Genomic DNA, 9,920 nt, shown 5'->3' with positions numbered 1-9,920 from the left:
AAAATGTATTGTATGTCACTTTTCTAAAGGTTTATATAACCCATCCATTTTCTACCGTTTATTCCCTTTCGGGGTCGCGGGGGGCGCTGGCGCCTATCCCAGCTACAATCGGGCGGAAGGCGGGGTACACCCTGGACAAGTCGCCACCTCATCGCAGGGCCAACACAGATAGACAGACAACATTCACACTCACATTCACACACTAGGGCCAATTTAGTGTTGCCAATCAACCTATCCCCAGGCATGCACCTGCCTTCCGCCCGATTGTAGCTGAGATAGGCGCCAGCGCCCCCCGCAACCCCGAAAGGGAATAAGCGGTAGAAAATGGATGGAGGTTTATACAACCTAAAATAAAATTGTTATTGGTTTAACCTGTTTTCTTGACTGTTTTGAGTGCATTTACACAGTACGGGTCAAAACGACCCGCAACATAATCAATGTCATTTTTTTTTGCAATGGTCATTTGATCTTTCACAACACCTGCTGGCCACAATCATTCATGAAGTCAAGCTCATGGCGCAGAACGTTGTTACTGGATATTTTCTATCAGATTTTGGAGACTTTGTGTACATATTAAGCAACTATAATTATTTGATAGGGCTTCACGGTGGAAGAGGGGTTAGAGCGTCTGCCTCACAATACGAAGGTCCTGCAGTCCTGGGTTCAAATCCAGGCTTGGGATCTTTCTGTGTGGAGTTTGCATGTTCTCCCCGTGAATGCGTGGGTTCCCTCCGGGTACTCCGGCTTCCTCCCACTTCCAAAGACATGCACCTGGGGATAGGTTGATTGGCAACACTAAATGGTTCCTAGTGTGTGAATGTGAGTGTGAATGTTGTCTGTTTATCTGTGTTGGCCCTGCGATGAGGTGGCGACTTGTCCAGGGTGTACCCCGCCTTCCGCCCGATTGTAGCTGAGATAGGCGCCAGCGCCCCCCGCGACCCCGAAAGGGAATAAGCGGTAGAAAATGGATGGAGGTTTATACAACCTAAAATAAAATTGTTATTGGTTTAACCTGTTTTCTTGACTGTTTAGAGTGCATTTACACAGTACGGGTCAAAACGACCCTCAACATAATCAATGTCATTTTTTTGCAATGGTCATTTGATCTTTCACAACACCTGCTGGCCACAATCATTCATGAAGTCAAGCTCATGGCGCCGAACGTTGTTACTGGATACTTTCTATCAGATTTTGGAGACTTTGTGTACATATTAAGCAACTATAATTATTTGATAGGGCTTCACGGTGGCAGAGGGGTTAGTGCGTCTGCCTCACAATACGAAGGTCCTGCAGTCCTGGGTTCAAATCCAGGCTTTGGATCTTTCTGTGTGGAGTTTGCATGTTCTCCCCGTGAATGCGTGGGTTCCCTCCGGGTACTCCGGCTTCCTCCCACTTCCAAAGACATGCACCTGGGGATAGGTTGATTGGCAACACTAAATTGGCCCTAGTGTGTGAATGTTGTCTGTCTATCTGTGTTGGCCCTGCGATGAGGTGGCGACTTGTCCAGGGTGTACCCCGCCTTCCGCCCGATTGTAGCTGAGATAGGCGCCAGCGCCCCCCGCGACCCCGAAAGGGAATAAGCGGTAGAAAATGGATGGAGGTTTATATAACCTAAAATAAAATTGTTATTGGTTTAACCTGTTTTCTTGACTGTTTTGAGTGCATTTACACAGTACGGGTCAAAACGACCCGCAACATAATCAATGCCATTTTTTTTTGCAATGGTCATTTGATCTTTCACAACACCTGCTGGCCACAATCATTCATGAAGTCAAGCTCATGGCGCCGAACGTTGTTACTGGATACTTTCTATCAGATTTTGGAGACTTTGTGTACATATTAAGCAACTATAATTATATGATAGGGCTTCACGGTGGCAGAGGGGTTAGTGCGTCTGCCTCACAATACGAAGGTCCTGCAGTCCTGGGTTCAAATCCAGGCTTGGGATCTTTCTGTGTGGAGTTTGCATGTTCTCCCCGTGAATGCGTGGGTTCCCTCCGGGTACTCCGGCTTCCTCCCACTTCCAAAGACATGCACCTGGGGATAGGTTGATTGGCAACACTAAATTGGCCCTAGTGTGTGAATGTTGTCTGTCTATCTGTGTTGGCCCTGCGATGAGGTGGCGACTTGTCCAGGGTGTACCCCGCCTTCCGCCCGATTGTAGCTGAGATAGGCGCCAGCGCCCCCCGCAACCCCGAAAGGGAATAAGCGGTAGAAAATGGATGGAGGTTTATATAACCTAAAATAAAATTGTTATTGGTTTAACCTGTTTTCTTGACTGTTTTGAGCGCATTTACACAGTACGGGTCAAAACGACCCGCAACATAATCAATGTCATTTTTTTGCAATGGTCATTTGATCTTTCACAACACCTGCTGGCCACAATCATTCATGAAGTCAAGCTCATGGCGCAGAACGTTGTTACTGGATACTTTCTATCAGATTTTGGAGACTTTGTGTACATATTAAGCAACTATAATTATTTGATATGCTTAAAAGTGCTGTTGTGTAGCTGCTAGCTCCTCGTAGTCTACGGCAGGTGTGTCCAAAGTGCCGCCCAAAGCTACGTTTTTAACCGACAACAAGGAGTGTTGAAAATGTGGGATTGGCTTGTCGGTCTAATCAGCAACATAAAGTTGCTGTAAGTGTGTTGGATGCACCCTCACGTCACACCGACCCCCGCTAGCAAGGTTTGCAGTATCATCAAGAGTGCTAGCAGTGGCGTAAACGTCCAAAGAGTTGGAGAGGCTGAGAAAGAGAGCAGTGATTATTGTATCACACGCACCTTGCTCGTTGCTGAAAGGTCCTGTCAAGCAGCTTGTCACATTTAAAAATGTGATTTGGAGCTTCTTTGCCGAGTTTCCGGCCATACTAAACTGAGCATGCCGGACTTGGTCAGCTCTGAGAATGTAAGCCCGGTCAGGCCTGGTTAGTATTTGGATGGGAGAGTGAGCGGGAATAACATGTGCTTTAATGCAACCTTTTGCTTTTCTTACAACGCTTACAGGAACTTGCCATACTTGTCAATCCAGCTACATATTGCTGGTCCAAACAAAACCTGGCTCTTCTGACAGAAAAACTTGATACAACCTGCCTATCATGTGATTCTACCATGTTGGCAAAATACAAACACACAATATATTGAAATATATAACACATAAAACATGGAATTAGAAGTGAACAGTACCCATGTTGTTGTACTGGAAACTCATTTACAAACACAACTTCATCACACACAATACTCCACTAGGGAATTGTTCTTATATTCAAATGAGAAACAAATCCATCTTTGAACAGCAATGGTTTGAAAAAGCCATTTAGTTGACTGATAAAAGTACTTTTTTTGAAGAAATCAAGTACGACCTTTGGCCCTGCGGTGAGGTGGCGACTTGTCCAGGGTGTACCCCGCCTTCCGCCCGATTGTAGCTGAGATAGGCGCCAGTGCCCCCCGACACCCCGAAAAGGGAATAAGCGGTAGGAAATGGATGGATGGAAGTACGACCTGCAAACAGAAAAATGTACCAAAACATATATATATATACAGGCTTTCGTTTAAAATATTCTAATTATAGCATTCTATGGTATTTAATTATTTACTATTTCTTCTTTACTGTATTTTCTGTGAAACAAAAAATAGTCATAACTTGAAAGCTTCCATTCTTCCAAACACAAAGGAGTTCATTTAATTAAAAAAAAGATGGAATTGACTACTAAAATGTCTTTGATTGCATACTAATGCACGTACTTGACTGAAATATCCATCCATCATCTTCCGCTTATCCGAGGTCGGGTCGCGGGGGCAGCAGCCTAAGCAGGGAAACCCAGACTTCCCTCTCCCCAGCCACTTCGTCTAGCTCTTCCCGGGGGATCCCGAGGCGTTCCCAGACCAGATGGGAGACATAGTCTTCCCAATGAGTCCTGGGTCTTCCCCGTGGCCTCCTACCGGTTGGACGTGCCCTAAACACCTCCCTAGGGCGGCGTTCGGGTGGCATCCTGACCAGATGCCCAAACCACCTCATCTGGCTCCTCTCCATGTGGAGGAGCAGCGGTTTTAATTTGAGTTCCTCCCGGATGGCAGAGCTTCTCACCCTATCTCTAAGGCGGAGGAAACTCATTTGGGCCGCTTGTACCCGTGATCTTATCCTTTCGGTCATGACCCAAAGCTCATGACCATAGGTGAGGATGGGAACGTAGATGGACCGGTAAATTGAGAGCTTTGCCTTCCGGCTCAGCTCCTTCTTCACCACAACGAATCGATACAACGTCCGCATTACTGAAGACGCCGCACCGATCCGCCTGTCGATCTCACCATCCACTCTTCCCTCATTCGTGAACAAGACTCCTAGGTACTTGAACTCCTCCACTTGGGGCAGGGTCTCCTCCCCAACCCGGAGATGGCACTCCACCCTTTTCCGGGCGAGAACCATGGACTGAAATAAGTAATAATAAATGTAGAATCATATTAAACAAGATTGTTAGACAAACAACAATGTCACACATGTTATATGTGCTGATGTTGTTAGAAAGTCCGAATGAAAGTCTGGACAGTTTATTTCAAATCCTGCAGTTTGATTTGCTGCTGCTGTTCTCACCAGCACACTTGTGTTTCTTACACTGCTACTTAGAAGACAATCTTTCACCACACACACTGCAACTCAGCCACACCTAGTGTGTGTGTGTGTATGTGACAATCATTGGTACTTAAACTTTTAACACTTTCTCTCCTGGGTGTCTTCTCATGTGTCTTACAAGGTTTGATCGTTCACAAAAGCTTCTGTTACAGATTGAACAGGAATGTGATTTTTCACCAGTGTGTGTTCTAGTGTGTTTTTTCAAATTCTGACTTGTAGTAAAACCTTTACCACAGGTTGAACAGGAAAAAGGTTTTTCACCAGTGTGTGTTCTAGTGTGTTCTTTTAAATAGCAACTTCGTGTAAAACTTTTACCACAGATTGAACAAGAAAATAGTTTTTCGCCCGTGTGTGTTCTCATGTGTCTTTTCAAATAGCAACTTTGTGTAAAACCTTTACCGCAGGTTGAACATGAAAAGGGTTTTTCCCCGGCGTGTGTTCTCATGTGTACTTTCAAATTGCAACTTGTTACTAAACATTTACCACATTCTGAGCAAGCAAAAGGTTTTTCCCCAGTGTGTGTTCTCATGTGTCTTTTCAGATGACTATGGTATTTAAATGTTTTGTGACAGGTAGGACATGTGAAGTGAGTGTTGTCAGTGTGACATGTTGCATCATCTCTAGAGTCTTCATCATCAGTGTGAGGAGAGTGTGAGGTTGTGTCCTCACTATCTGATAGTGGAGCTAAGAGCTTGTCTGCTTGTGATCCTCCACAGTGGTCTCCATCAGCTTCTGTTGTCATGTGTTGTATTGAGCTGATGCTTGGAGGCTCCCCCCCTCCCCTCTCCTCACTTTCACCTTTCACCTCATCATCTTCACTCTTCACAGGGACACCAGTCACTGGGAACTCCAGCAGTCCTTCAAGATGCTCTCCCTCCTGACTGATGCTGTGTTCCTCCTCTTCTTCTTTAATGTGGGGGTGCTGTGGCTCCTCTCCTCCCTCTTTGATGTGTTGGGACAGTGGTACCTCATCTTCCTCGTGTATGTGGGGGGACTGTGGCTCCTTCCCCTGCTCATGAGGAAGATGTTCTTCATTGAGGTCTGCGAGACAGGAGAAAACAAATATTCTTGAGAAAAGTCCAGCTTTGCTCAGTCACATGAGACATTGTCCTGCACCAACAATCTCATCAGTTTCCCCTCACATAAAGAAGATTGTCAAGGGAATGCCTTCCCAGGCCAACGTCCAATTCACCTTATTCATATAAAAACATCCTAAAAGTCATTCCTGCAATCCTTAATGGTAGACGCCATATGTGAAAGTGTGCTGTTCTCCCTCTGAATAAGTCATACACACACAGGAAAGTGATGAGCTCCCCCTGCTGGTGGACTATAATTACTGTGACTTTCACATTCATCTTTAGACATGTCTGCTCTAAAAATAGCATGAGCATAGTCAACATCCATCCATCGTCTTACCACTTGTCCCGTTCTAGACACTCAAATTGCGTTACAGTGAGAACTGAGAAGACATCATTCATGCAGTCCACAAATTAAATGTGGTAAGCTACATTTAATTATTAAAATAAAATTAACTAGATGAAGCAATTCCGGAAAGAATTGTGTGTGAATGCACCAATGCTGAAGTTGAACTGAAAGCTTGACAGAATGTAGTATGAATGTAAGAAAAGTTTGAATGTTGAAGAGTTTGAATTTCGGGAAAACCAGGATTTTATTTAAGTTCTTAAACCAACTTGGTTTTTTGTCCTGACTCAGAGGAATGTTTTGACAGTGGAAAGGTTGAACAATGTGAAAGGAGTCATCGCACAAAAGAAGGTTGGAAATAAAGTTAGAAAAAAACGCCAATACCTGGAAATTTGTTGAATGTGGAAAAATGGTTGTTTGAATTTCCAAGATGGAGAGAGTTGGGTGGAAGATAATACCCAGATTCTTTACAGAGTCGCCTTGTTTAATTATTTGGTTGTCAAATGTTACAGTTGTATTATTAAATAAAGGTCGGTGTCTAGCAGGACCGATAATCAGCATTTCCGTTTTTTGGGCTTTGAGTTGCAAAAAGTTAGCGGACATCCATTGTTTAATTTCATGAAGACACGCCTCCAGCTGACTACAATCCGGCGTGTTGGTCAGCTTTAGGGGCATGTAGAGTTGGGTGTCATCAGCATAACAGTGAAAGCTAACACCGTATTTGCGTATGATGTCACCTAGCGGCAGCATGTAGATGCTGAAGAGTGCAATCCTGCATTCCTGTCGCATTGTGTCAAAGAGCGGCAGCCGTGGACGTGAGGGGAAGAGGCGGAGAGAAGAGAAGGAGTTAGAGGGAAGCTGACGCTGAGCGAGAGGGACTGAGAGCGCAAGGAAGAAGACGACGCACGAAGCTGAAAAGCCGGGGCGGACGAGCGAGCAGGGAACGGGAAGGCTGAAAAGCAACCCGGCAAGAGACGTTCTTATTGAAAAATAAAGAAGTCTAAACCTGCTCGACAGAATTTCCTTCCTTGGTGGTACGTGGAACCCGCATGACAGCAAGCAACTGTCACACAGTCATTTCCACATCAACACCGTATGAAAAAAATAGTCAACAACAGAAGGAGATGACGTCCGCAGGAACCTACCACATAGCGAACTATTTTGCAGCACATTTTTATTTGACAGTTATTGACACATCTTGTGCGACATCATGCACAAAAGTGCACTTTATTTGTTTTAAACTATTGTAGTGGCATTCTGTACAAAAAGTGCACTTTAATTTAGTGTTGTTTTGATATGTCATCTTAGTGACATCATGCACAAAAGTAAACTCATAGCTTGTTTTAAAATGTCTGTTTGGAACTGACATGAATGTTTGTGCCACTGCTTAATAACTGTTTAATAAATAGACTTTTGCTAATTTGACTTAGTTGCGATTTCCCTCTCAGCATAAAAGTTTAAAAGTAGCATATATGAATGCAGTATGAAGAAGAATGTTTGAATGTAAAATAAATGATAAATGGGCTGTACTTGTATAGCGCTTTTCTACCTTCAAGGTACTCAAAGCGCTTTGACACTACTTCCACATTTACCCATTCACACACACATTCACACACTGATGGAGGGAGCTGCCATGCAAGGCGCCAACCAGCATCCATCAGGAGCAAGGGTGAAGTGTCTTGTTCAGGACACAACGGACGTGACGAGGTTGGTACTAGGTGGGAATTGAACCAGGGACCCTCGGGTTGCGCACGGTCACTCTCCCACTCCGCCACGCCGTCCCTATTCTATGTAGACACATAGAATCATCATACTGCTGTGATTATATGTATCAAGTGTTTATTGTAGGCTAAGGCAATATATCCACATATATATTGTGTGTCGTGATATAACCTGAAAATATTGACAAATTAATAAAAAGCCATATCGCCCAGCCCTAGTCAGAATTTGATTTTAAATTTTTTTTAATATATCCACCATCATGTCTTTTCTAATGATTGTGAATGATAGAAAATATTCCCCCAAAAAGTGCAGTTCCCCTCTAAATTCCAGTGATTATATTTAAGACTTGAAGTGTATGAGCATGAAGTTATGAAGCCTACTTGGATGAGAGGACAAAGGTCTTGTAAGACAAAGTGAAGAGTCCAGTTGTGATGGATTGAATGCCCTGAGAATAAAATGTCGTGCTTACTTGGACTGTGATGAAGCTGTGAGGACTCAGCTGCTTCGTCTTCATGCTCTTCAGTCTTCACAGAGACAACAGTCAGTGGAAACTTGCTGACATCAGCCTCCTCCTGCCCTAGAAGACACTCTCCCTCCTGACTGACCCACACTTCCTCCTCTTCCTCTTTAATGTGGGGAGGCTGTGGATCCTCCTCTTCCTCTTTAATGTGGGGGTGCTGCTGGACGTCTGTTGGGTCAATCAATTAATAAGAGAGAATATAAATAGTTTTGGACTGACAGTATCATTAAATAGAGGTCGGTGTCTAGCAGGACCGATAATCAGCATTTCCGTTTTTTTGGCGTTGAGTTGCAAAAAGTTGGCGGACATCCATTGTTTAATTTCATTAAGACACGCCTCCAGCTGACTACAATCCGGCGTGTTGGTCAGCTTTAGGGGCATGTCGATTTGGGTGTCATCAGCATAACAGTGAAAGCTAACACCGTATTTGCGTATGATGTCACCTAGTGGCAGCATGTAGATGCTGAAGAGTGCAGGGCCAAGGACCGAACCCTGGGGAACTCCACACGTTAGACCTTTGCTGAGGGTCTAGCCTTGGACTGATATTTTTTTTACCCTCCCCCCCTTTCCTAATGTCACCCTTTTCTTATCTTTTTAAGGAGCGCTGTAACCGGTTGATCCGTCGGCGGTCTCGTTTTGTCCCCCCCCCCTGTAACGTATGTCTGCTCTTAGCGGGACTGTACCGAAAATGTAATTTCAGTTCTGATGTGTCTTGTACATGTTGGAACGGACAAATAAAATGATTATGATTCTGATAACGACTTCAATCAATCAATCACACATTGTTACAAACTGAGAGGAACATCAACCTCAAACTGTCTCCTTTTCATGAAGAATCTAAATCAAAGCATTGCATCATCCTTTTGAAGAAAAGTGTTAGTAATGCAATATAAAGTTAGTCAAGATGTGAGAGTAAGAAGTCAACAAACCTGTTCTGTGTAACACAACTTGATGTTTCTTGAAAACAGCGTCCAGTAGTTGATGTTGTCGCTCCTTCTCCTCTTTTGTAGGACAAAGTTCCTCCTCATACTTTGCTATGGTTCTTTCGCACATTTCCACACAATCACAACACTTTGCTCTCACATTTGATCTCAACTTAAGTGATGTGTTGATAACGTCCGCGTCTCTTTGTTAGCGGCTAACAAGCTAAGCTAACTAGCGAGCTAAGCTAACTAACAAGCAAAGATAGCAGGAGAAGCGGCACAGTGATTATAGCGCATCGAGACGACTTTATACTTGACTGAAGAATCAAAGATGTATTTTATACGACGTAAATATTTCAAACTGGAGAAGAAATAATAAGACTGACTTATTAGCGTCTTTTTCCTTCGATGTGCTTCTTTTTCTTCTTCTTCTTTTGTTTTTTTCATGGCGGTTGGCAAGCATTCTTGTGGTGCGCATTAGCGCCACCTACTGTAATGGAGTGTGGACCGAGGTGGATCCCTACTCTATATTCTTTTATTTAAGCCAGTTTTTTTTAAATATGTGTATATTGCTTTATATCCTATGTTTTCTGAATGCAATCCTAAAATACCTCCCACTTCTAACCTAATATTTTCTTTTGTTAACTTATTTTCCAGTATTTCTCTTTCTCTATTGTATTTCCTACATTGTATTAAAACACG

General features: G+C 43.7%; 1 protein-coding gene across 3 annotated transcripts; it reads right to left on the bottom strand.

Moving 5' to 3' along the window:
- Nucleotides 1-373: 373 nt before the first annotated feature.
- On the bottom strand, nt 374-9,678 carry LOC133538400 (zinc finger protein 771-like). 3 transcript variants are annotated; one of them, XM_061880002.1, is made up of 4 exons: nt 9,225-9,674; nt 8,245-8,463; nt 5,430-5,672; nt 374-3,502 (listed from the first exon to the last, which is right to left on the bottom strand). In XM_061880002.1, exons 1-4 carry the CDS (start codon nt 9,346-9,348, stop codon nt 3,318-3,320), a joined length of 771 nt encoding a protein of 256 aa, XP_061735986.1. In that variant the 5' UTR covers nt 9,349-9,674; the 3' UTR covers nt 374-3,317. The 3 variants fall into 3 exon arrangements, with proteins under 3 accessions (XP_061735986.1, XP_061735985.1, XP_061735987.1); XM_061880001.1 differs by lacking the exon at nt 374-3,502 and having other exon boundaries at nt 4,517-5,672; nt 9,225-9,673; XM_061880003.1 differs by lacking the exons at nt 374-3,502; nt 8,245-8,463 and having other exon boundaries at nt 4,517-5,672; nt 9,225-9,678.
- Nucleotides 9,679-9,920: the final 242 nt, after the last annotated feature.

This window comes from Nerophis ophidion, linkage group LG19 (assembly GCF_033978795.1).
Source record: "Nerophis ophidion isolate RoL-2023_Sa linkage group LG19, RoL_Noph_v1.0, whole genome shotgun sequence".
In the NCBI taxonomy this organism is placed as follows: Eukaryota; Metazoa; Chordata; class Actinopteri; order Syngnathiformes; family Syngnathidae; genus Nerophis; species Nerophis ophidion.
Note: the sequence above shows the minus strand (reverse complement) of the source record. Positions and strands in the feature narration are given on the sequence as shown.

Bases quoted from the DNA above. Each gene is read 5' to 3' on its own strand.
- LOC133538400 (XM_061880001.1), bottom strand. From the start codon at position 9,348: ATGTGCGAAAGAACCATAGCAAAGTATGAGGAGGAACTTTGTCCTACA. The intron at 8,464-9,224 runs GTTTGTTGACTT...TTGACCCAACAG, and splicing joins AGTTGTGTTACACAGAACAG to ACGTCCAGCAGCACCCCCAC. The intron at 5,673-8,244 runs GTAAGCACGACA...CCTGTCTCGCAG, and splicing joins ACAGCTTCATCACAGTCCAA to ACCTCAATGAAGAACATCTT.